The sequence below is a fragment of the Garra rufa genome, chromosome 17 (assembly GCF_049309525.1).
Source record: "Garra rufa chromosome 17, GarRuf1.0, whole genome shotgun sequence".
In the NCBI taxonomy this organism is placed as follows: Eukaryota; Metazoa; Chordata; class Actinopteri; order Cypriniformes; family Cyprinidae; genus Garra; species Garra rufa.
Genome location: NC_133377.1, coordinates 24281681 through 24309368, shown reverse-complemented (window position 1 = coordinate 24309368; position 27688 = coordinate 24281681). Strand labels below are relative to the sequence as shown.

At 36.0% G+C, this 27688-nt stretch overlaps 1 protein-coding gene across 1 annotated transcript; it reads right to left on the bottom strand.

Annotated features, from left to right (window-relative positions):
- Nucleotides 1–2658: 2658 nt before the first annotated feature.
- LOC141290280 (immunoglobulin superfamily DCC subclass member 3) lies at nucleotides 2659–27688 on the bottom strand. The gene is made up of 14 exons (XM_073822464.1): nucleotides 27643–27688; nucleotides 19626–19937; nucleotides 18554–18698; nucleotides 18337–18467; nucleotides 17983–18120; nucleotides 17018–17176; nucleotides 7813–7978; nucleotides 6994–7244; nucleotides 6749–6913; nucleotides 6216–6404; nucleotides 4321–4437; nucleotides 4108–4234; nucleotides 3895–4021; nucleotides 2659–2814 (listed from the first exon to the last, which is right to left on the bottom strand). Exons 1-14 carry the CDS (start codon nucleotides 27686–27688, stop codon nucleotides 2719–2721), a joined length of 2169 nt encoding a protein of 722 aa, XP_073678565.1. The 3' UTR covers nucleotides 2659–2718.

The window sequence follows — 27688 nt, the reverse complement described above, 5'->3', positions numbered from 1 at the left end:
CAAAGGCAAAGTGCAGTAAATACGCCAACATAGAAACTGAGAAAAATGCCTTTAAAGTTTTTACGCCATGTTGACACTCTCATTTCTCTGAAACGGGACAAAACTGAACCAGGAGACTTTGCCACAAGACAAAACAGTTATCACAAAGTCCATTTTAAGCCTTAACTAAATTTTGATTAAATTTGTAGTTACTGCACTTTGCCTTTGAAGTATTTTTACTCTGCTGTAAAAGTACTTTATCAGTGTTTTTCTTTAGAAAACTTTACTTCGCAACATTTCAAAGCACATTATTGCACTTTTTACTGCACTACATTTCATATTAAATATAATTTAATACTTAATTACATTAGAAATCTATTACTTTCTTACTTTTACTCAAGTAAGTGCTGTAAAAAGTATGACATTATGCCTTGGATTGTAGTGAAGTAAAGTTTTCCGAAGAAAACACTCTGATAAACTACAGATACTTTTTAAATGTAGTAAAGTAAAAATACTTTACTACTGTCCACCTCTACTTAGAATAAACAGACAATATTGTTTACTGGTGTGAACGCTAATATCGTTATCTTTATAGTTATTGTTTTGGTGTGAACAGGCTTTTAGCCAATCACAAAAAACACATTTATGCATGAACTGATACATACATGTATCGTACACTCACGTATGTTCCTGTGCTTTGGTAATGAAGTGTTACAAAAGATAAAGGGTATGAATGTTAAATATGAAAGAGGTATTTGGTATTATTACTATTATTATTCTACTATTTGGCAAGTTCAACTCTAATAGCATAAAGAGGACACAAATGTTCCTTTTCTTATATCAACATATAAAATCTCCTTGAAAATATATCCCATTTTCATTTGGTTATTATTTAAATGTTAAAAGGTTTTCAAAGAAAAGTCTGGCAGTTCAATGTTAAAAGAGGGAAGATAGTAAATGTTTGACTATTAATGCCTATTGTTGTTGGAAATATTTGTGTGTATAGGTTTTATTGCGTCTTCCCCTTTTAACACGAACTGCGAAAACGTCAACACAATGGCTGAAGAGGACATGGATATAAAAACAAATGAAAACCTTAACAATTTTTACATCTTTGGATATCATAAAGCTTGGTTTTCATATCAAAAACATTTTTGGATAATCTTCTGCCATGCCTGTTTGTTCGGGAATGAGAGAACGCAGCGGTTTCTCGGTAAACCCAAAATCAACCATCGTCTCGCAGCTCCTTCAAGTTCCCATGGCAACCGATTTGGCATCTGGAGAAAAGACCAGTTGGTTTGGCTGGAAACAATCACTTTGGATAAACATCCTCTCGATGCCATCATATTTTCCTTAGTGGAAAGCAAAAAATCCCAAGCTTTTGGTTTCACAGGCTTTTTGTGGTATCCACATGGAAAGGCCCAAAAATATGCCAGTACAATTCTCAAGGGTCCAAACATTCCATGTGGAATTTTCCTATCGCATTCTCCGAACAAATAGAATCCATTCTGTACCTGCTTTTTCATCTTTTCTTTGGAGTTTAGCAGCATCAGAAAGGAATCCTTGAAACAGCTTGGTAGGATCCTAATCATCATATCAGAAAGGAATCGTATCAAAGGTGTTTTTGAAGTATTCCACGGCTTAAATGGTTCATCTCTGGACGATGAGTTTAGGGAGGGGTTCCCAGGCAGCTTTTTGTCTGCTAAGGCAATATTTGGAGCCAGAGGATGGGCAGCCACGGTCACACTCTCCATGGCAGTCGACCAGATGGGCACCTGAATGCAGGTTCTGGAGGCAGCTGGCACAGGCACTGGCAGTGGGAAGAGTAGCGGGTATCTGCTATTTTTTGGCTGAGGCAAGCAAGCTTCATTAGCAGGGGGCTAATGTCAGCCCAACATAACATTCTGAGGTAGCTATCTTTGGAGGTATACAGCTTTTGGTGGGTATTATAAAGAATAGGAAAGAGGGGAAGGTGGGAAGAATCCATCACCTTTATGGTTCCTCTGGGATAGAGCCTGCCTCGAGGCATGTACGGTGAAACATATAACAATCAATTTATTTGAACTCACACAACCACAAGCGAAGGCAAAAGCAAGGCCACGTTATTCATCTCGGTATATCCGGGCTAAGGCTATCAAATGGAACAGACCTCTGTTCCCTGTAATAATTTCAGCTGAGAATATGGCTTGTTTTGTAAATCATGTAGTTCACTAAATCTTTTTGAGGTTATTAAAATGGTTTGTCTTTATATTTGGCATCAGTTCAACATAAGGCTACATTTTATTACCAGAGGACGCGTTGCAAAAGGACGTTTTGGTTTTAGCAGAAAGCCCTTTGGTAATAAAACAGCGTTTTTGGTTGTGTTGTGTTTTGTTTTCATTGTGTATTCATGCTCAGAAAGAGTGCAGTAGCTATTTGTAACTTGTTTACAGTATCTCCTAAGGCTATCATTTGGTGTTTTTGTGCAGACATGTCGACATAGAAGGACTCAAGCTTTGGTTCTAAAGGGAGGGAGCAAACGAAGCTAACTTAAGGCTAACTTAAATCACCTCAGTTAGCTACAATTAGCGAAACGTTTCAAGTTTAAAATAGGCCCGTTTACACCTTTAAACGGTAGCAGCAGTTTAGGTGACAGACAGGCCGTGAAAAAGATGGACTAAAAGGGACTTTGGTGGGCAGGCTAGACAGAGGAACCACAAGGAGGGAGATCACTGAGGCAGTGTTAGCTAAAGGCTAATGCTAGCCAGTGCCTGTGCCTGGACCTGTGCCTGGAAGATTGGATGAGTGCTGCTCAATAAGAACCTGGCATTGGGCCTGGCGATCGATATTATGACCCTGAAAAAGAGAAGAAAAAAAATAGACGTTAGTATGATAAGCTACCCTTTTGCAAACCTTGACAATCAAGGCATAATTTCATTTGCAGTAAATCTAACTGTTAATAAACTCTGTTAGCAGACAAGAAAAAGGCTTTGGCTTTTGTTGTTTTAATGAGTAAAACAACAATCCTGCAGAGCAACACTGCTGAAAAAAATACCAAAACCAGAGCCATCACAGAAATTCTAATGGTTTCCACTACAAATACCATTGCAAACATTACAAACTATCAACTTTTAACCATTAAAACCATTCAAAAATGGTTTTCTGAAGTGTGTTTTGGGACATTTCATTAGAATGTAGTGGTTTTAAGAAGCGACCAATAGAAGGCGACAAACCATCAACTTTTAACCATAAAACCATTCAAAAATACTTTTCTGTAGTGTGTTTTGGGACATATTCAATTAGGATTTATTGGTTTTAACAAGTCAATAATAGATGGTGAAAAACCATCAACTTTTATCCATTATAATATGGTTTTCTGTCGTGTGTTAATGGACATACTCAATTAGGATTTAGTGGTTTTAACAAGCAACCAATACAAGGTGACAAACCATCACCTTTTAACCATTAAAACCATTTAAATATGGTTTTCCGTAGTGTGTTTTTGCATATATTCAATTAGAATTAAATGGTTTTAGAAAGCCACTAATAGAAGGTGACAAACCATCAACTTTTAACCATTAAAACCATTTAAATATGGTTTTCCGTAGTGTTTTTGCATACATTCAATTAGCATTAAATGGTTTTAGAAAGCCACTATTAGAAGGCGACAAACCATCAACTTTTAACCATTAAAAAATGGTTTTCTGTAGTGGTCTTCTGTAGAAGGTGACCAATTACCAGTAGAAACCCACAGTTTCCATTAAAATCAATACAAGTTTCATTATAACCAGGAAACCATTACAAATTGTGTAATGGCCTCTATTGTTTTTTTCAGGCATTTGAAATAATTAAGGTGGGAAAGGGGGCTACGTTTGCTAAAGATGGCTTTTTCCTTAGCTTTTCCTCAGTGCTGAGAAGCTTGACTGTGAGTCTTACCTGTGGAACCAGTTCAATGCCTTGAGTAGGCTGTGTTACTGCCGCTTTTGGGATGCCATTGGGATGCCCTCCATCTTCGCCCTGTGGTACAGACCAGCTGTCCTGAGTCCCCTTCCGACAAAGGAAACTGAGAAAAAAATGAAACGCATTTATTATACAATTTGTACAATTTGCAGATATATTTTAGATATATCTCTCCAAAAGGTCCATTACCTACGCCGATATCCAAACATGAGGAAGAGCACACAGAAAATAATGCAGGCCATGCCAATGTGGATGCCAACCACAATGCTGCTCACCGAACTCTCTACACCCCTGCAGTTACATTGAGTTTCCTCTCCTGCAAGGAAACATGATTATTATACACTGCACTTATATAATAAATAATTAATGTAATTATGCATACCAAAACAGATGCTAATTTACCTGCTCTAGTTTTAGCACTAGTCCCGTCCTCAGCCAGTGACACAAGTTTCTTTGAACAGTCGCTCTCTCCATTGCCGTTGTAGGCCACCAGTTTGACTTCATACACAGCGCCGTGGTCTAAGGAGGAAAAAATGGAAACGGTCAGTATCACACACGCTGCAAATCAATCAAAGTTACTCATGCATTTGCCTCACACATACACATTCTAATGCGTATACATTGAGCTGGTTTTGTTGACTTTGCAGTCATAGTAGAACTATTGATCAGCTGAGTCATGGTGATTGAAATCCGGTGTAAAACCTCTTGAATATTACGGTCATTCTGTTACTTGGGCAATTTTCTTTTTATGTGATGTAGGATCTTTTTTCGTCGATATCTCATTTTTCACACTCTCTTCGGAGTTCTCTGAATTCACACGTCATGTAACAATACTAGGAAATACTTAGAGGAGCATTCGTTTTCTAGTGCTGATGGTATACTTCAGGTCTGCGCTTCAGGTGGGCGAATGAGGGAACATTTCAAATGTCACTGTACAAACATAATGGCTTTTTCGAAGCTGCTGTAACAGGTCATGTAGACAGAATAGGGAAGTGAGAGAGAATTCAGCATAAAACATTAAAATAAGCAGGGCTAGATGGAATCTGATGGCTTTTTGCACTGATTTTGTGGGGAAATCTGTGAATTTCTACAGGATCGAGTAACCCCTGAAAGTATATGTTAAAAATAAAATTTTTTAAAGTTTTTTAAGCCCCCTTCTAAAAAATACACTGAGAGTAATCAAAAATGTGTGAAGGAAAACAAATTATTTATTTTTATTAATTACTATTAGAGTAATTTTAGATCTATTGTATTGCATGTTTCACACTAAATATCATTGCAAAGCAGTTTTAAGGTTAACTTTGACACATTTACAACATATTTTGTAATAAATACAATTCTCTGCACCCACTTTAAAACCCTCAAACTTAAGATAATTAATTATTAATAATCTTTAATTGCACTAGATGGTCAAACCTTTTGGCTTCTGCAAATACACTACCACGCAAAATTTTGAACAGTACGATTTTTTATGTTTTTAAAGAAGCCTGTTTTGCTCAACAAAGCAAAATTGTAAAATATTTTTACTATTTAAAATAACTATTTTATATTTGAATATATATTTAAAATGTAAGCTGAATTTTAGCATCATTATTCCATTCACACCATCCTTCAGAAATCATTGTAATATTCTGATTTGCGGCTCCAAAACATTTATTACTATTATGTTGAAAACAGCCAAGAAGAATTTTTTTTTCAGGTTGCTTTGATTAATAGAATGTTCAGAAGAACAGCATTTATCTAAAATATAAATCTTTATTAACATTAGAAATGTCTTTATCATCACTTTTGTTCAATTTAAAGCATCCTTGTTAATTAAAAGTATTGATTTCTATCATTTCTCTCCCCTCAAAAATATTGACTTGAATGATAGTGTATAATATCATAAAAAGCTTTTTATTTTAGATAATTGCCGATCTTTCTATTCATCATGAATCCTGAAAAAAATGTACTCAACTGTTTTAAATATTGATGATAATAATAATAATTATAATTATAATAAATGTTTCTTGAACATTTAAGCACATTAGAATTCTGTTTTTTGAAGGATCATGTGACACTGGAGTAAATTCAGCTTTGATCACAGGAATAAATCACATTTTAAAATATATTTAAATAGAAAACAGTTATTTTAAATGGTACGAATATTTGCTGTATTGGCAAATAAATGCAGGCTTGGTGAGCAGAAAAAGACTGGTCAAAAACTTTTGACTGGTAGTGTTGTATTGCATCTATAGTCCATTGTTACATCAGTAGTTTCATACAGTTCATGCAATCAAAAACCCATTTTCACTCACCGAGATGAGAAATCGTGTGAGCGTTAACATGGCAAGGCAACTGAATCGGCCCCTGGATATCTCCGTGGGGGACCCTGCGGTACGACAGTCGGAAACCTTCAGTTTTTCCAGGCTTATTGGGCAGCTCCCACAGGACCTGGACTGCGGTGGTGTTTATTGCTTTGGTGAAAAATGTAGGTGGACTAGGCACTAGATAGGGTAGGAAGAGAGAAAAAAACATTATAATGAGTTCAGAGGAACAAGGAACACTGTGAGAGTTCATTCTGTACAAGCAAAAAACATAAGGTTAATGGGCAACAGAGCAGCCATAGCAAGAAAAAAACAGATGCTCAAACATCTGCGGCAAAGCAGGTGCGATCAGAGGAAAGGACGATATTAAAGGACAAGGGAGAGCCAAAAATGCTGATGTGGGACAGAGAAGAGACAGTTAGGGAGAGGGAAAGATAGGGAGAGTTTAAAATTGTAGTGACCTAAGCAAAACATAAAGTAAACAGCATGTGATATGTAATCTGTATGTATTTACAGATACATACCGCCCCCTAGTGTTGTGGAAACAACAGTACTGGACCGTTCACTAGCACCCAGAGGAGAGTAAGCCTTCAGGTAGATGGAGTAAGTGGTGGCAGGTTCAAGGTTTGTCAGGTCATGCTGAAATGTTGTTTTACTCACAGCCTCCTGTAGTTCTTTACTCTCAGGCTCTGAAAATGAAAGTGCACCAATTATTAAGTATTACTCACAAAATATATCTAAAAAATATCTGAACTCCAGAGACACTCACCGCCATATTTGCGGATATGCAGCACATATCCGATAATCCCGTCTGTGATTTCGGCCGGTGGCTGGGTCCAGGAGAGCTGCAGGGTGGTTTTAGACAGAGCGGTGGCTTTCAGGCCCTGTGGTGAATCGGGCAGCTCTTTGGCCAGGGACACAGCCAGACGAGCACTGGCCTGGTTAGTGCCGGCAGAGTTTTCAGCGATGCACTGGTATATGGCCTCATCCTCCGATGTGATGCGAGTCACGGCCAGGGTGCTAAAAACATTCATTATAATTATTATAAATCTATGCTCTGAATTTAATGCGAGATGTTATGATCTTCTTGGCATTCACAGATGCACATCTCACAAGTTGGGTAACAGAATATAAAACAGGTGAACACTGACATCTAGTGGACAGAAGTTGGTAATGCCTCAAGATGGACGGAAGTTGGAAAAGTAGCCAAAACATTGAACACATATGTGACCCTGGACCGCAAAACAAGTCATAAGGGTCCATTTTTGGAAATTTGCATCATCTGAAAGCTTTCCATTGATGTGTGGTTTGTTAGAATATTTGGCTGAGATACAACTATTTTAAAATCTGGAATCTGATGGCGCAAAAAAATCAAAATATTGAGAAAATTGCCTTGTTGGCTATTGCTACAAATATACTTGTGCAGCTTATGACTGGCTTTGTGGTACAGGGTCGCATATACATTTTTAAAAATAAAAATAAAAAGTATATGCTTGTGTATTGCTGAAGGGTTTATGCTCTGTGTATTTTAGCAGTTAGTTTTGTGTATTTCTGATATTTGTGAGTCTCATATAGCAGAAGTGTGTACCTGTTATTGTTAGTGAGTTTCACATTATCGCCTGGTGTGAGTATCTTTCCATTCTTCAGCCAGATGATATGAGGTTCAGGAACACCCTGAGCCACACATGTGAACACAGCACTGCCTCCTGCTGGTTTAGACACAGACTGTGGCCACTGGATGAACTCTGGAGGAGCTGGGGAAACAGAAGAAACAGAGTGAGACCAGGGCTATTTTAGATAAATGAATGTAACCTATTTTTTCTTCACTTAAAATCAAATACATGTTAACTGGCATAACAGTTTTGTTAATCATTTAATATACACTGCTGTTCAAAAGTTTGGGATCAGTAAATTTTTTTTGTTTTCTACTATTAGTCTTTTCTGCTCATCAAGGCTGTATTTATTTGATTAAAAATATAGGAAAAACATTAATATTGTGAAATATTATTGCAATTTAAAATAGTGTTTTTCTATTTTAATATACTTTAAAATAGTTTTTTTTTTCTGTGATGCAAAGCTGAATTTTCATCATTACTCCAGTGTTCAATGTCACATGATCCTTCAGAAATCATTTTAATGTGCTGATTTATAATCAGTGTTGAAAACAGTTGTGCTGCTAACCTGTGATACTTTTTTTCAGGATTGTTTGATGAATAAAACATTAAAAAGAACAGCATTTATTTTAAACAGAAAACTTTTGTAACAATATACACTACTACTTCATGGTTTGGGGTCAGTAATTTTTTTCTTTCTTTCTTTCTTTGAAAGAAATTAATACTTTTATTCAGCAAAGATGTGTTAAATTGATAAAACGTGATAGTAAAGACTCATATTGTTAGAAAAGATTTCTTTTTTGAATTAATGCGGTTCTTTTTAACTTATTCATCAAAGAATCCTCAAACAATACCACAGGTTGCAAAAAAATATTAAGCAGCACAACTGTTTCCAACATGGATCATAAATTAGCATACTGAAATGACTTCTGAAGGATCATATGACACCGAATATTGCAGTAATGGCTGATAAAAAATTCAGCTTTGCATCACAGAAATAAATTATATTTTTAAGTAAATTAAAATAGAAAACTGTTATTTTAAACTGCAATAATATTTCATAATTTTACCTTTTCTATGACAAATAAATAAAACTCTGTATATATACTATATATATTATGTTCTAACTTTATACATGTACTAAAATAACTAGAATTAAAATTTAAGTGAATAAAAACAATTTATGCATATAAAAAACTAATAAAAATGACAAAAGCACACAACTAAATTACTGCAGATTTCACAGAAAATCGTGTAGTGTTTGACGGTCAAAGACACCGATTTGTACGTGTTCCCTCATCTAAATTGTTACTACATTTTCATTTCAGTAATAAATGTGAAAATTTTATGCAGTACAGACAATCTGACACAGAGGCAAAGCTATTTTTTGTCAGATGAGAACCAGACAGGCATTTGTTTAACACCAAGACACCTGAATAATATTATTTAACATTTTGCCAGTATATGGCTCTTTAAAACACACTCATTTCCACTAACACTTACATCAGATCTTGAACTTAAACTCTTTTTATAACTGCTCTGTATCTTCTAAATGACCCCTGCTGCCCCTCCTCTAGCTCAGCAGCGCAGATGCAGGTTCACCGTTCCGCTTGACACCCCTTCGGTGTCCACACAATGGCCATGCATATATGTAGAGCTCTCCAGACCCCAGGACTATGCATCTCATTGATCTCCTGACACCCACCACAACCAGACACCCCCCCAAAAAAGAGCCCCTTCTCCCTGGGAAGAGGGTCCGAAGTGGTCTGCAGAGGTGTGGGAGGTCATAGGTCAAAGGGAACCCTATTTCAATAGACAGCTATTAATCAATGCAGGCACAGATCTTTAAAACAGCGCAGCTTCTTCTTCAAACGAGGTCAAAAATTTTTAAACCGTTGGACAAAAATATAGATTTGCCAGATCAATATGAGCCGCACAGAAGCTGTTTAATTGGGTTTCACAACTAATTGTTGTGTTTCTCGTCATTGTGTCCTGAATAATATATCTAAAGAAACATGAAAAGATTTAAAAAAAAATCTATTTTAGAATCAATTTGTAATCAAAGAGAAATGTATATACATATATTTAACCCTGGACCACAAAACCAGTCATAAGTCATAATTTATAAGCTGGATAAATAAGCTTTACATTGATGCATGTAGGACAATATTTGGTCGAGATAGAACTATTTGAAAATCTGGAATCTGAGGGTGCAAAAAAATCTAAATATTAAGAAAATCGTCTTTAAAGTTGTTAAAATAAAGAAAAAATAAAAGAAAAGAAAAATGTTGACCCATACAGTGTATTTTTGGCTATTTCTACAAATACACCCGTGCTATTTATGACTGGTTTTGTGGTCCAGGGTCACATTTGTATATATGGATAAAATGGTATACTGGTATCATAATATTTTGAATTTTGAAAAATCTAATCTAAGGTTAGAATACCATGACAAGACATCAAGTACCTCTATAAAAACACCAAATTGATCATATATGTGCAATTAGGCCTGAAATGAAAAATACAGCTTTTAAAAACACTTCAATGGGTTCTGCTCGGGCTTTAGGGTCAAAGTGAAGAGTGGGAGGGGCTGGAAGGGTGTGTGTATAATGAAACTATAGCAGGGCACAATAGTACAGAGGTCACTTCAGACCTCCAGACACAGTCTGAATGAACGGCAGTCACACAGTGTGTGTGTGTGTGTGTGTGTGTGTGTGTGTGTGTGTGTGTGTGTGTGTGTGTGTGTGTTTGTGTGTGTGTGTGTGTGTTTGTGTGTGCGTGGATGAGGAGGGGTGTCATTCATCAGCCACGTCATTGTGGTTCTCTTCTCTCCCAAGAAGCACTTCACACTTGAACCTGAGTAGAACTGTTGATAAATAGACATCCTTGAATAGAAATGTTTCAAACTGAGGAGGGACTAAATAAAGGCCCTGAGAGAAAGAGCTGATAGATGATACATTCTGCATCTGCATGTCTGGTTTAAGTTTTTTTTTTTCCTTTTGAAAGCAGAGATGATTTGGTGCTCAAATATTAATAATGGATCTTGTTATTAGCAATGTTGAAAAGAGTTTTTTCTGCTTTACATTTTTGTGTAAACCATGATACTTTTGATCAATCATTAATGCATCCTTGCTGAATAAAATATTAATTTCTTTAAAAAAGAACTTTCTTTTACTAAAAAAAAAAAAAAACTTTACAATTAGGTGTTATTTGTTAACATCAGATAATGTGAACGAACAATGAACAATACATTTATTACACCATTTATTAATGTTAGTTAATAAAAATAGTCATTCATTGTTAGTTCATGTTAGTTCAAAGTTTATTAACTAATGTTAACAAACGCAACTTTTGATTTTAATAATGCATTAGTAAATGCTGAAATTAACATTAAGTAAGATTAATAAACGCTGTAGAAGTATTGTTCATTCTTAGTTCATAGTCATGTAGTTAATTAATGTTAACTAATGAGCCATATTGTAAAGTGTTACCCCCAAAATAAACTTTTAAAATATAAAGCAGCAGTGTTTTCAACATTCAACACTAAGGACAGGAGTGATGATGCTGAAAATTCAGGTTTGCCACCACAAGAATTAATTAAAATTGGAAATATATTCAAACAGAAAACAGTTATTTTGAATCATAATAATATTTCACAATATTACTGCTTTACTGCATTTTTATCAAATAAATAATGTGAGCATAAGAGATTTCTTTCTAAAATGTTTTTTTAAAAATTGTAATTATTCTAAACGGCTGTGTATTACTATACTTTAGCAACTTTTTCCCACTTTATTAATTGTGTTCATATTGTGTTCATATTATATTGTAAAAACATATATGTACACAATAAGTGCATTGTATCAAATTATTAATTTAAATGTAAAGACATAATAGTTAAGGCCACTAAATATACTAAATATGGGACCACAATTTTTACCAGTTTATATTTAATATGTCATAAATATGGTTAACTATGGTATAAACATGCAATTTACATTTTTAGAAGCATTAGTGAAACGTTTTTTCATTAGAATGTGTGTGGATCAATAAAGACAATTTAAAAAGATTAATCAAACCTGCACTGGTTCTGGTTTTAGTCTGACCTAAACTGAACTTCAAGTACGTGTTAAAGCCCAGTGAAAGTCAGCTATAAATACAAGCACACTTTAAACACTTGCACATGTCGATCTGTGACTGATTCAGATGGATTTATAATTTCATGACATGTCATTTCCCCTGCCTGCAAGCAGGAAGCAAACAGAGTACAATTAAATAACAGCATCAGCTTTTGGGGGTCTGTTTTCCACTCTAGCAAGTAACCAGCTGTGCCTTTACAACCAGGATCAACTGACAGCATCAGTGTCCAATCCATCTCATGTATTGATCAGTTATTCTTTTAGCAAGGTCTCAGATCCTGACCTTGAATCTGATCAGGTGGCTATTCCTCATTCAATTAATTCTGTTATGTGACTTATGCAATCAATTAATATTATTGGAAAACATGGCTGCCTCCTGATGTGGAATAAGACTAGTGACTCATATCAATGAGCCTCATGTTTAATATGAATTGCTATTTCTGCACCTGCTATGATGTGTAGGCATATATTTTCAGACTGAGAAGATTTAACTTCCCTCAGCTAAAGCAGATGTCAATATCCTTTCATTTTTCTTATTAAAAATAGCCCAGGGTGAAAATAAAGGGAGGGGTTCCCTCAACACAAAGCTGTTATGTCGTCACAGACTCCCCCCTTGAACTTCGTCACCCATTGCCTGACCACCAGCTGGGACGAGAACAACTGCCCTTCTAATGCTATGGAAACTATGGGGGAGGTGTCATGAAGGCCCGTCACCCTTCCTCATTTGAGGACTATCCATTCTGCAGGCCCCTCCCTCCCTGCTTCATCACCTGTCTGTCAAAATAGGCCCCTCCACCTCTGCTGCCTACTCTCGTAAAACAGCTTCCTAGGCCAATGTCAAAGGTGAGAAATGAGAGGGCAGAGGTGAGAGGGGATACCTCGCCCCTCCCAAAACATACACATGCACACTAGGAAAACTGCTCTTTTGCTGTCTGTCTTGCCTTTTTGTTCTCTATTGTCCACATCCTGGCTCAGCATCTGTCTGAACCTTCATGACTGTGTGAAAGTGCAGACCTCACGTCCACAATGAGCAGTCTGGAGGAACATAAACTGACCTAAACAAACCCCTCAGCTTTGAACTTGACTAGGATATGCTGATTTTACTTTTGTGACTGGCAGACAGTTAAGTCATTAAATGTGTTTCCACAACAGGACTAAAATATCAGAATTTCCCTTTCTGCTATCATTTACAGTTGAGGTCTGCAAAATGTTTGTTATTTTACCAAAATAGGAGGGATCATACAAAATGCATGTTGTTGTTTTTTATTTAGTACTGACCTGAATAAGATATTTCACTTAAACGATGTTTACATATAGTCCACAAGAGAAAATAATAGTTGAATTTATAAAAACAACCCTGTTCAAAAGTTTACATATGCTTGATTCTTAATACTGTGCTGTTATCTGAATGATCATCAGCTGTTTAAGAGTCCCTTAACATTTAAACTGCCTGCTGTTCTTTAGAAAAATCCTACATGACCCACAAATTATTTGTTTTTTCAGCATTTTTGTGTATTTTAACCTTTTCCAACAAAGACTGTATGATTTTGAGCTTAATCTTTTCTCACTGAGGGACTCATATTCAACAATTACAGAAAGTTCAAACACTCACTGATGCTTCAGAAAGAAAAACAATGCATTAAGAGCCAGGGGGTGAAAACTTTTGAAATTTGAAGATCAGGGTAAATTGTACTTATTTTGTCTTCTGGGAAAAATGTAAGTATCTTCTGTAGCTTCTGAAGGTCAGTACTAATTGAAAAAAATATGATATTTAGGCATTTTGTTCAAAAGTTGACACCCCTGGCTCTTAATTCATGGTTTTTCCTTCTGGAGCATTTTAAAATGGAATTTATTACTGTGATGTCAAAGCTGATTTTTCAGCATTCATTACTTAGTCTTCAGTCAGTGTCACATGATCGTTTAGAAATAATATCCTAATATTTGGTGCTAAATATGCATTCATTTTGTACTATTTTGTACTCATTTTGTACTATTATCAATGTTGAAAACAGAAATATTTTATAACACTATAAATGCAAAAAACGTTTTAATATCTCTTAAAAAAAAACATAAAATCTCACTGACGCCAAACCTTAGGACCATACCCTATAATACATGTTACCATTTTAAGTTATAAAAATGAACATAATTCATAATACATGAACTACATAAAGAACAAAATGTTTACACAATAAATTAAGATTAACAAGATTAATGAAAGCTCACTGCGCCTGCTTCGGTCATGTTACAGCAGCAAACTTCCTTGACTATTACGCCGGAATGGAAGTGTAGTTCCTAATCTCATCGGCCTAGAAAATCGCATCTTTACATTTTCCGCCGGTCTTAGTACACAATATAACTGCAGAAGAGTCAAAATTTAAATAGGACAAATATCAAAACTCATTGGTTATTTTTGAACGCAATGCTATTGGTCTAATAGGATTCAATTATCTATGCTAAGCTATGCTAAAAGTGATATCGCCAGAACAGGAGAACGGCTGAATGGATTTCAAAACGACATTAGTTAATTAACTAACTTGTTCATGTTATTTCATAACGCATTAACCAATGTTAACAAACACAACTTGTGATTTTAATAATGCATTAGTAAATGCTGAAATTAACACTAAGATTAAAATGCTGGAGAAGTATTGTTCATTCTTAGTTCATGTTAACTAATGCAGTTAACAAATGAAACCTTATTGTAAATTAGTACTACTCAAACATATCCCTTTGCAATTCTCTTGATAATGAGTTTAATGTCTGTCACTCTGTGTTATTCTAAATTTCATTTAGCTTCACTGCTCTGAATTACTCAATAAGGCTTTTCTCAGGATTTGCTCAGAAGGTTTTTGCTTTCTTTTTTGGAGAAATAACCTAACCTAATCTCTTTGTTCCCATTTTACACAAAAAGTGGATCAATAAATGAATCAATACATTCAAGATTACCTCCCCCAAATGGCTTCACTGCCAATTCTGTTGTAAAAAGACTGATAGTGGTGACTATTGATTGATCAGACTTAAGCTGGGCATTTGGGACACAGATAGAGAAAGCACACCTGGGTGCAATTTCAACAACAATTTAACAAATGAATGCATGCATAAAGCTAAGGGGGGAAAATGATAATCTTCATTACCACATCAGATATTAAACAAATGCTGACCAAATATTTGCCTCCAGGTCATCGCTTTTAGTATTTAAAGATGTTAAAATACATCATGTTCTGATGAATGAAAGTCTAAGTCGTTCTCAGTTACCACTACCGACTGTGATATTAAATATGAGTTTTGTACTACACCTTTCACGGATGATTTACCCATTTGTTCTCATGTTGTTCTTTCCTAAAGACCCCCAGTGTGCAGCTACTTTGAAGAAAGCCAATGTATACCTTAGGGATACATGATCAGGTTGAATGTAAGGACAGTAGCAGGGTGATGGATGAGTTGTGTCATTGGGGTGTTGAAGGGGGATATCTCCTAACAGCTGACTTCATTACCCAAGCTATTCCTCTCAAGCCCAGCTGGACAATACCAGCAGGCCTTAATTACCATAATGCTAGTCAGAGTCTCACACCATCAGACCCAGGAAAAAAACAAAAAGGGCAAAGGTGAGAGAAGGGAGGGCCTGAATATTGACTTCTCCTGCTGTGCTGACCAGTCAGCATCCAAGGGTCATGTTCAAAACCAGTTCTGCCTGATGTCTGGTCATCATAACAGGGAAAAATACTTAATATCCTGATACATACATGCACAGCTACAAACACACACACTTACAAGACAATAGGCTTGCTCTGTTGTGCTCAGTGAAGTGTGCAAATAATAAAATTACTGTAATAGTGGAGCTTTGTGAACTTCTGCCACAACAAATCAGGATTAAGCTGTGTGGGGTCAGCTATTATTTGCCATATGGGTTAGTACCATTTACGAAATACTGAAATATCTACTTTTCTGATTCAAATCACTACCTTTCAACAGTTTGGGTTTAGTAAGATTTAAAAAAATATATACTTTTATTTAGCAATGATGCATTATATTGATCAAAAGTGACAGTAAAGACATTTATAATGTTGCATAAATGTTACATAAACTTCTTTTCAACATTTTACTAATAAAATAATCCTAAAAAAGTAAATGTTTCCACAAATATTAAGTGTTTTCTACACTGATAAAGAAATGTTTTGACCTGCAAATCAGCATATTAGAATGATTCAGCTTCACCACCACAGGAATAAATCACCTTTTAAGAAATATTAAATAGAAAACTATTTTTTAAACAATTTGTAATAATATTTTCATGATACTACTGTTTTGACTGTATTTTGATCAAAAAGGCAGCCTTGGTCAGCCTTAAGTCAGAATTGCGAGATATAAACTCACATTTTTTACATTTTTTCTCAGAATTGCAAGTTTATTCTGACTTTATAACTTCTAATTGCAAGTCAAAATCAGAATTGTGAAATATAAACACGTAATTCGACTTTTCTCAGAATTGTGAGTTTATTCTGACTTTATAACTTGTAATTGCAAGTTAAAGTCGGAATTGTAAAATACAAACTCGCAAATTTGACTTTTTTTCTCAGAATTGGGAGTTTATTCTGACTTTATAACTTGTAATTGCAAGTTAAAGTCTGAATTGTAAAAACTAAAGTCAACAATTCCACAAATATTAAGCAGCCAAACTGTTTTCTACACCCAATAAATGTTTCTTGACCAGCAAATCAGCATATTAGAATGATTCACCACCACAGGAATAAATCACATTTATTTAAAAAAATAACTTTGTTATAATATTTTCATAATACTACTGTTTTGACTGGATTTTGATTAAAAAAATGCAGCCGTGGTGAGCATTTTTTCAAAAACATTAAAAAAATTATACCAACCCTAAACTTTTGAATGGTACTGTTTATCACATAACACTGCAAATGATCTTTTAGCTAAGACAAAAGGCCAAAATGTGGAGAAGCTGTTTAAAAACTCGAGTGGAAAATCAATAAAAACATATCACAATATATTTTCAGTTTAGGAAGTTTAGGCCTACCTTGAACTACCAGCCTGCCCAATGCGGTACGCCTCATCCTGGTACCAGGCCGGTTGGCAGCACACACATATACCCCAGAGTGCTGAAGGGAGACATCTGAGATCATCAGGTTCCCTGTCCCAAGGACTTGTATGCCCTCCACTCCAATAGATCTTCCATCTGAGGAAATAATTTATGAGAAGCAATTAAATGACAACAAATCCAGAACATTTATGACCATGGACCACAGAACCAGTCATAAGGGTCAATTTTTTTGAAATATCTTCTGAAAGCTGAATAAATAAGCTTTCCATTGACGTTTGGTGTGTTAGTACAGGACAATAATTGGCCAATATTCAGCTATTTAAATATCTGGAATCTGAGGGTGCAAAGAAAATCTAAATGTTAAGAAAATTGCCTTTAAAGTTGTCCAAATTAAGTTCTTAGCAATGCGTATTACTAATCAAAAATTAAGTTTTGATATATTTAGGGTTAGAAATGTACAAAATATCTTCATGGAACATGATCTTTACTTAATATCGTAATGATTTAGGGTTGACTTCCTGACAGTCTTCAAGCGACAGCTGAAAACGCATCTCTTTCAACACTATTTGATTTCATTTTAATTAAAACAAAGAACTTTATTTGTCTCTATATTGTCTTTCTCTTTATTTATTCCTTCTCTCTCTAGCTGGTACCTGTTTGAACAATGTCTGAAACTTGGTATCACAAGCACTTTCTGTGTATGTTTGCCTCTTTAAGATGAATCGCTTTATGTATTCCCCAACTGTAAGTTGCTTTGGAAAAAAGTGTCTGCAAAATGACTAAATGTAACTGTAAATATAAGAAAAAATTGATAATTTTGACCTATACAATGTATTTTTGGTTATTGCTACAAAGAGACCTGTCCTACTTAAGAATGGTTTTGTGGTTCATATAGGTCGCATTTAGTTATCCTTGAACAGTTTAAGTATAAGGATTCATACCAAGTCTACTCCAAGACACAATTGGGCGAGGGTTTCCAGTGGCGATACACTCCAGGATGGCAGTCTGATGGACCGTAATGGTGAGGTTCTGTGGACCGGAGAGGATGACTGGCTCCTTATAGATGCGAGGAACACCTCCTGAGAGTAGAAGGGCAAATAAAGAAATGATGAAACTGGAGCTAAATTACTAATATAAGACATATGACATCATGACATTTGAGGTAATCAATATGCTGGTTGTTCAATACAAAACATAATATAGCACATTGCTTATTTACAGGATGCACAGAGTTTAAGGGTAAGGTTATGTACATGCAGTCCTGGGTGTTTTTAAGATCAAGGGTGGCTACTGACCGGTTACATTCAGATAGGCTTCATGGCTGTAGCGAGTGTTGGCGATATTGGTGGCAACACAGCGGTAGATGCCAGCGTCTGATTTCTTAACTCCTGTAATCTGCAGAATACCCATTGGGAGAAGTGTGTACCTGCGGAGAAAAAGTAACACAATGGACCGTGTTCTGGAGGAGATTGTGAGAAAGAATATAAAGAAAGACTGTAAGATTTGTGTTACCTGTCATCAGATGTTCCAAGCACAACACGGTCCTTCTCCCAAGTAATGTTGGCCTCGGGAATACCGCTGACCTGACACTGGAAACGTGCAACACCTCCCTCATCTACTGACATGGACTCTGGGTGAGTGTGGAATTTAGGAAGAGCTGTGGAACAAAATGTATTGAGATAAATATAATTAATATCTATACACTAAATATAATAATAAGGATTTCTAAAGGATCATGTGACACTAAAGATTGAAGTAATGTCAAAGTTGAATCTGCTGTAATTCAGCTTTGCCATCAATTTTAAATCTGCTTTCTATTGATGTATGGTTTGTTAGGATAGGACAATATTTGGCTGAGATACATCTATTTGAAATCAGAAATCTGAGGATGCAAAAAAATGAAAAAGACTGAGAAAATCACCTTTAAAGTTGTCCAAATTAACAATGCATATTACAAATCAAAAATTACATTTTGATATGTTTACAGAAGGAATTTTGCAAAAAATCTTCATGGAACATGATCTTGACTTAATTTCTTAATGATTTTTGGCATTAAAGAAAAATCAAAAATTTTGACCCATGCAATGTATTTTTGGCTATTGCTACAAATATACCCCAGCGACTGGTTTTGTGGTCCAGGGTCACATATGTAAATTTACTGTGATATATTGATATTGGCATCTAAAATGGTGATTTTCATTGGTGATGTAGGATGAGGTGCCAAGAGTATTGTGGTCTAAATAGCCTGGTCATTCATATAATCAATAGGTAGGGGTGTAAAAGAGGGCTCCCAATGAGAGTTCATTGCCATGGTAACAGTACCTTCTGGGGAAGCATGTAGTGACAACTATAATTCTACAGGATTATCACCCACCCTACTGCTTTTACTGGACCAAAGGGAGAACCAGAGCAAGATGGGAAAGGATAGAGTAACAGATAGTAAACAGACACTGATACCTCCACAATATCACTGTATTTCCCACATAAACAAATTGGGTGATTAGAATAGCATACAATTTTATATCCTAGTGAAAAACTACCCCCTGTCACCCATGTTTGAAATGCTTTCTCTTCAGTCACTCACATGCAAGTTGCACACGGGCCTTGCGGCTGACCAGCATGCCGTAGTGGTTCTGTGCAGCACAGTAATACTCTCCAGCATCCGTAGTATCTCCGTCCCGTCTCTTCTGGAAGCTACGGATTAGGAGCGTGCCGTTGGATAGGATCTTTGCCCGACTGCCTACTCCCAGAAGCAGAGGAGCGCCGTTCTTATGCCACGTCACCGTAATGGGACCCTCGCCTTCTACCCTGCAGTCCAGCATCAACGGTCTGTCCCGTACCGCGATAACATCACTGGGCTCCGTAAGGAAAGCCAGTTCAGATCCATTACATAAACCTGATATGGAGAAAGAAATGGAAGATCAGTCAAAACACAAATGAAACAAACCCTACAGGTATAGACAGTAAAATGAATGGTCTACAATGCAAAAAAAAAACAAGGTTATGCATAAGAAACATTCATGATATGTAAAAAGAAAAATGAAGAAATTCTATTGGGTTTAACAGATATTTAATATTTCATAATATTATTAATTTGACTGCACTAATGCTACTGAAGGAGAACAAACTTTGGAAAAAGTTGGATAATGACAATTGTCTTCTGTGGAGCTGCTTTATAGCTGAAATAAATTAGTCTCATAATTGATGAACTTTGCAACAGTCACACTGTTATTGACCTAAATGTATTCAACATTAATTATTCAACTAAATTGAGTTGAATAATGAGACTATTGACTTTTTAGATTCATTTTATAACTGAAGTCCTTTGCAAAATACTGTTATTTTCTTATTACTGTGTTCATTTGAAACAATCTTTTTGGTATAAAGCGCTATATACATAACACATTTATATACTTGACTTCTAAAGACATTAGACATAGCTACTTTCTTTGAAATATTTTTCATTTTAAAAATGCTAAAAGCCCTTATGGTCTCATCCGCAACTTTCATTGATTTTGAGTTTATGATATACATATACATTTTTGTGTTTGGTGCATATGACTTTGTTTTCTTTTAATCTAAGACTCAAACAAAAGCAAGACAGCTTTGATAATGAGTGCTTTGAGGTCATACTTTCCATATCCACAAAACTGCATTTGTGTCTCATTACTGATGTCATTGTGAGCTTTACCATCTAAGCATATCTGCCTGTTTGCTCAATATCACCAAACCGAACCTGGTCGTCACAATAGAGACAAACGCAGTGCAGCCAGTGAACCATAGAGGGCTATGACAAAGCCAGAGAAGAAGGGATGGAGAATTAGGGTGAGTTATGGGGTCAAGTTAGAGGAATCTCTTTTGAGTAAACGCACCCTGATGACAATAGCTCTGTGACGACACTCTTTTCCCAAAAACAACTCCCAGCAACCACCAGGAGCCTTCTGCACCCCTCTTGGTCTGGACCATCTGCCCCCCACTTATACAAACCCCCACCATTCCAACCCCCCAGCAGTCACATTTTCCTTTCAGTCTGATTCCGGGGTGACTTTCCCATGCCACTGGTTCACCCCGGTCCTCTCTCATTGTCAACTTGCTACATGGCCATTCCATACATCTTCTGTGCTTTTCATATGGAGAACTCCAGACCTAAAGCCAACCTTTAATGTGACCTCTGGAGATGGCCGGTGTCTCCGGCAGCTGTTATGTTCAGTCTGCTCTTGAACTTGCACTAGATGAGATGTGAAGTACCTTTAGCATCTGTTAGATACAGATATAACCTACCCCACTTTCAATATGCACTTCTGTTCTTGCTAAAATATACTCATTTCTGACTACTGGGGTCCTCAAATGCCACCTGCACTTGATCATGACAGCTGTAGCATGAAAGTCATAAATGAATAAGAGTCTTCAAGGGATATTTCAACAAAAAATGAGCAGTGTTTCAGTGCGTTTTTATCCATAGAATGAAAGTCAAAAGGTTCAGTGTTGTTTTGGAACATACTGCCATTGACTGTGTATACAAAAATGAGGGAGGAAGTCATATAGAAGATATTTTGAAGCATGCTGGTAACCAGACAGTTGCTGGTAGCCACTGACTTCCATAATATGAAAAAAAAAACGCTGTGGAAGTCAATGGCTACCAGCAGCTGTTTGGTTGCCAGCATTCTTCAAAATATCTTCTTTTGTGTTCAACAGAAGTAAGAACCTCTTTCAGGTTTGGACTTAAGTGTGAGTAAATGATGTCAGAATTTTCAATTTTAATTTTTTTCATTTTGAACATTTAAAGAGAATTTTGGTCTTTGCATCCAGCTGCTTATTATTTGACATCTTGAGTTTCAAGCTATTTAAAGCTGTAACAGTGGATGATGTTGCACTTGTAGGGATGCAAAATATATCTGTATTATAATGGTTATCTGCAATATTTAAGAAATTAGCAGTACTTTTACATGTGTGACCCTAGACCACAAAAGCACTCATAAGGGTAATTTTTTTTAAATTAAGATTTATACATCATCTGAAAGCTAAATAAATACTCTGTCCATTGATGTATGGTTTATTAAGACAATATTTGGCCAAGATACAACTATTTGAAAATCTGAGGGTGCAAAAAAATCTTAATATTGAGAAAATCACCTTTAAAGTTGTCCAAATGAAGCACTTAGCAATGCATATTACTAATCAAAAATTAAGTTTTGATATATTTAGAGTAGGTAATATACAAAATATCTTCATGGAACATGATCTTTACTATCCTAATGATTTTTGGCATAAAAGAAAAATTGATCATTTTGACCCATACAATGTATTTTTGGCTATTGCTACAAATATACCCATACTACTTAAGACTGTTATTTTTTTATTGATTTAGACTAAATACTGGGCTCTGTTTCACATAGGAAACCGCTGCTGCAAAATCTGACATTACCCATGAAAATATGGCCAGAGAAGCTCAATCGTCTCACTCTCGGACTCATATACCTTGAACAGTATCAATACCAGAGTCCATAAATATAGCGCTATAAACTAGACTTCCACTAAAGGGAATATCTGGGATGCACCTTTTGCTCCCAGTTAGATCACACACTGAGCAGATGTAGATGGGACGAGTCTCTTCCTTTTTCATTTTTATGAGGGCTAGCTTACATCTGACCCTTCCCTGGCTTACTCCACCCGAAGTGTTAATGAAATTCAGAGGTCCCAGGGGAAAGGGGGGTTATGTCACACAAGCTGGATTCAGAAATACAGAGAATAACACATGGGCCTGAACAATAAAGGTATGGATGTACAAATATAAAGTTACTTTTTGCCTGACACATCCAATTAAATAATGAAATGTGGTAGCAGGGATATAAATGAACTGGATAGTTAACACTAACCATCTTAGAGAACAATTAAATATATGAAAAATATATGTGAAATATATGTTGCCTAAGGTTTGTCACAGGGGTTTTCTATTTCTGCCCACTTCACTCTAGGATCTCAGATCTCAATGGTTGCTTTAAATGTGATGATGTTGCTTAGAGTAAGTCTATGCTAATAACCCATTTCAATCTGCATGAGACCCAACACAAGTGTGATTAAGAGCTCAAGTCTGGGGATAATTCTGATAATTCAGATGAGAGGTGGATTGAAATGGGGTTTTGGGGGATTGTAGATGGTGTTCTGAGCAGCAGGAGACCCCCACCCATCACCACCCCTTCAGCTGTGACCTGGGTCCCTAAAGGGTCATGAGAGAGTTGGTGAAGGGTGGATGAACAACGTGGGGCTTAAGGCAGACAGCCTGTGTCCAGTCACACACACAGTCCCAGCCCCCAGTTTGGCCCATTGTCCCAAACCTAAGGTTGGACCTGAACTTCACAAACTATTGTTGGAAGCCAGACATTATTCTAATGGCCTTCATCTCCAGGCAGAGTCTCAGGGTCAATGTGGCTATGATTTGCAACAACCCCCACCATCACTTTACCTCACTTAAATATATAGCTTGCAAAACTGCATTTGATCATAAACAGGAAAAACAGCAACATTGTGAAATATTATTACAATTTATAACTGTCTTCTATTTTGCCATATTTTAAAATGTAATCATTCCTGTGATGACAAAGCTGAAGCTGCAACCAAACCATGACACATTTTTTCTATATTCTATATTCTTTGATGAATAGAAAATTCTAAATAGTTGAATTTATTCTTATGTAAACTATAAGTATATTTATTGTCACTGTTGATCAAATAAATGCATCCTTTTGAACTTTTGAAAACTGTTTTGATCAGTAGTGTACATATATATGTGACCCTGGACCACAAAACCAGTCATGGGTAGCATGGGTATATTTGTAGCAATAGCCAAAAATATATTGTATGGGTCAAAATTATCAATTTTTCTTTTATGCCAAAAATCATTAGGATATTAAGTAAAGATCATGTTCCATGAGGATATTTTGTAAAATTCCTACTATAAATATATCAAGACTTAATTTTTGCTTAGTAATATGCATTGCTAAGAACTTCATTTGGACAACTTTGAAGGCAATTTTCTCAATATTTTGATTTGTGGCACCCTCAGATTACAGATTGTTAAACACATCAATGAAAAGCTTATTAATTCAGCTTTCAGATGATGCATAAATCTCAATTTCAAAAAATTGTTCCTTATGACTGGTTTTGTGGTCCAGGGTCACATATCTGCAATGTTTTCTGGCTAAACTGAGGAGAAGAAAAAGAGCTTTGAGGAAAAAAAAAATCTTGAAACTTCAGGGCTATAAGACCCAGGCCACATATATTAATTTTAATGCTCATTATAATTTCTATGCATTTCTCCATTGTCCAGAAAAGATTTTAGCATTACTAAAACTGGCCTGCCACTTTGAAAAAGTGATATAAGCCTCTGAAAGAAATTCTAAATGCATATGAACATTCGCAAATTCCTCTTGCTCTCTTTTTCTCCCATTATATCCATGGCAGCAGCAGGAGATCTAACATAAACAATAGCTGAATGCAAACTTGGGGGAGGAATTGTAAAGAAGCTGGCTGGATAGGGGGGGATCACGCTGCTCCGGGTGGGCTTCTTTTGACTCCATAATGGGAGTTAAATTCTTCCTGACTTCAACAGCCACAAGCCGCCTGCACAAACACTCCTTTGTGTAGGTCATTTGAGGCCGAGTTGTCTTTTGTTTAAACACTGATTGTTATTAGCTGGCATATGCCAAGTTCAAAGTCATGCAAACACACTTGCATATCCCCTGCAGTTTCACTTCACCCTTCTCATTAACCAATTAGCACTCACCAATTAGCCCTTTTGAGCTCTGCTTTTGATCTATCCTGCATCTGACTCAGCTGAAATATCTTGTTTTAAGATATTTCTAGTCATACAATGGTGCTTAGCGGAATATATGTGTTTCTATTAACTATCATGTCTGTAGGTCAACAGCTTTTTATGAAAAAGTCTTTGCCAGACATAAAACCTTTGGGTAAAATCAATAAGCAATATGCTCCAATTGCAGGGGGAGGACACCCCATCACTATGGCCTCAGGTCTTTAATTATTGGGATAAGGACCAGAAGGGGGTCCAGGGCTTCCATTAAGCCAATCTCATTAATGGAGCAACCAAGGGTTAAAATGTCCCTCTGCTGCAACATGTAAGTTTTAATGCCACTGTTAGTTGCTTTGTGAACCCTGATGACTTTCTTTAACTATGCATTTTAAAGCCTCTATAAACAAAGTCATTTTGAGGCCAATTAGCCAGTACAATGTATTACAGGTTATCACAGCAGCTTCATTACAGTGAGCAAAATGGGTATTGCTTCAATTAGAGCAATGAATGTTCAGATGGAAGTGGCTAGCATCAAGTAAACATGATCACTCACAACTTTTTGTGGTGATATACTGTATAACATCTACTGGAAGGGTTTCCACGAAAATAAAAAGCCCAAATGTTTTCAACATTGATAATAATAAGAAATGAGCATCAAATCAGCATATTAGTACGATTTCTGAAGGATAATGTGACACTGAACACTGGAGTAATGGCTGCTGAAAATTCAGCTTTAAATATAAAACTCTCTCTCTCTACAGAACTGGGCAATAGATATATATTCAAGTTTCTCAACAAGGAGATTCATGCAGGCCACCCACTGCAGTCTGAGCCCTGTACGTGGATTAGCTAGACAGGAGTCTTGTCAGAATCAGCTGTATCTGCCTTCTAGAGCAAGAACTTTCCACAGATGAGGAGTCTGTGCAGGGATTACTCCAGCATAAACATATTCAGGCATGCACACTCATAAACCTCAGACAGCTTTAAGACGATTTCAGATTTACCCCTGCTTCCCAATAAGGCTGGAGCAGTGTTATGGAGATCAGGGTGTTGGGGTCAGGTCAAAGGGGGTGGGGAGAGGTGGCCACTTTTGTCTCTCTGCTTCTCTTTTTGCTCCACCCGATTTGGACTGCTCCGCTGTCCAGGAGGGGGACCCCAAAGGTTAATACCGCCCAAGGTCAACGCAGCCCCTCTGTCTATAAGGTCATCTGTTTCTAACCCCCCTCCTCCCTGAGACTCACCATCTCCTTCTGTTCAACTTTCCGACTATGTTTATTTATTATTCCATGGGAGATTTATTATAAAGAACACACATGACCCAAACTCATGGTCATAACATCTGGTTTGAAAACAAACTGTTTTGATCCTAGTCTAGTCAGTTCTAGTCTAATCTCTTTATAAAATATACAAACAGAACAGAAATGTTTGAGTCTTATGAGAATTATTGAGAAGGAAAGTAAAAATTATTGAGAAGAAAAATGAATTTGATGCAAGGAAGTTTGATTCTATGATGTATATTGCTCTAACCTGATAACTTAGATTGATTTTGTTTTTTTAAATGTTCTCCTTAACTTCAGACAAATCAACTGTCAAAAAAAGCAATCGATTCTACATTTCTGTTTTTTTCTTTCAAAATTTTATATCAACACTATATAAAAAAGATTTTAACATTATAGCAACATCTTTGTCACCATCATTTTACCTTTTACGTCATAATTTTTCCCACTTCTTCTCGACTTTTACTTAAAACTCAAATACTAGTTGAAATCAAATGTTTACACACACCTTGCAGAATCTGCAAATGTTAATTGTTTTAGCAAAGAGGGATCATACAAAATGTGTTATATTTTATTTAGTACTGATCTGAATAAGATATTTCAGATAAAAAAAAATGTTTACATATAGTCCACAAAAGAAAATAATAGTTGAATTTATAAAAATGACCCCTTTCAAAAGTTTACATACGCTTGATTCTTAATACTGTGTTGTTACATGAATGATCCACAGCTGTGTGTGTGTGTGTGTGTGTGTGTGTGTGTGTGTGTGTGTGTGTGTGTGTGTGTTTTAGTTGTAGTTGTTCATGAGTCCTATGTTTGTCCTTAACAGTTAAACTGCCTACTGTTCTTCAGGTCTTACAAATGCTTTCGTTTTTCAGCATTTTTGTGTATTTGTACCCTTTCCAACAATGAGTGTATGATTTTGAGATCCATCGCTGAGGACAACTGAGGGACTCATATGCAACTATTACAGAAGGTTTAAACGCTCCAGAAGGAAAAAATGATCGATTAAGAACCGGGGGTGTAAACTTTTGAGCAGAATGGCATTTTGCCTTAATATCATTTTTTTTTTCATTTAGTACTGCATTTTTGAAGGTACTTGTTTCCCAGAAGACAAAATTAGTCAAATTTACCCTGGTCTTCAAATTCCAAAAGTTTTCACCCCCAGCTCTTAATGCATTATTTCCTTCTTGTAATATTTGAATTCGCTTTGAACTCATAATTTCACAGTTTAACGAACTACTGAGAACAAAATAAGTCAAAATAACAACAGTCAGACAGTTTGTATAGAAGTATGTATAGTCCTATAGTTCCATTACAAACAGTTATTCTTTTGATACATAACATTTAAAAATATGGTCTTTAAATCTTTCTAGTAAAATTATGCTTCTATAAAAACGTATGGAAAGCACACAAGTGCACACAAATGGGTGAATAGTAAATAAAATGACAAAATAAAATGACTTAAAACCTAAAAACCTAAACCTTGACGATGTAAACAAGTTTATACTCACATGAACCAATAAACGTCAGGAAGGTCAGTAAAATCCGTGGCTTCAT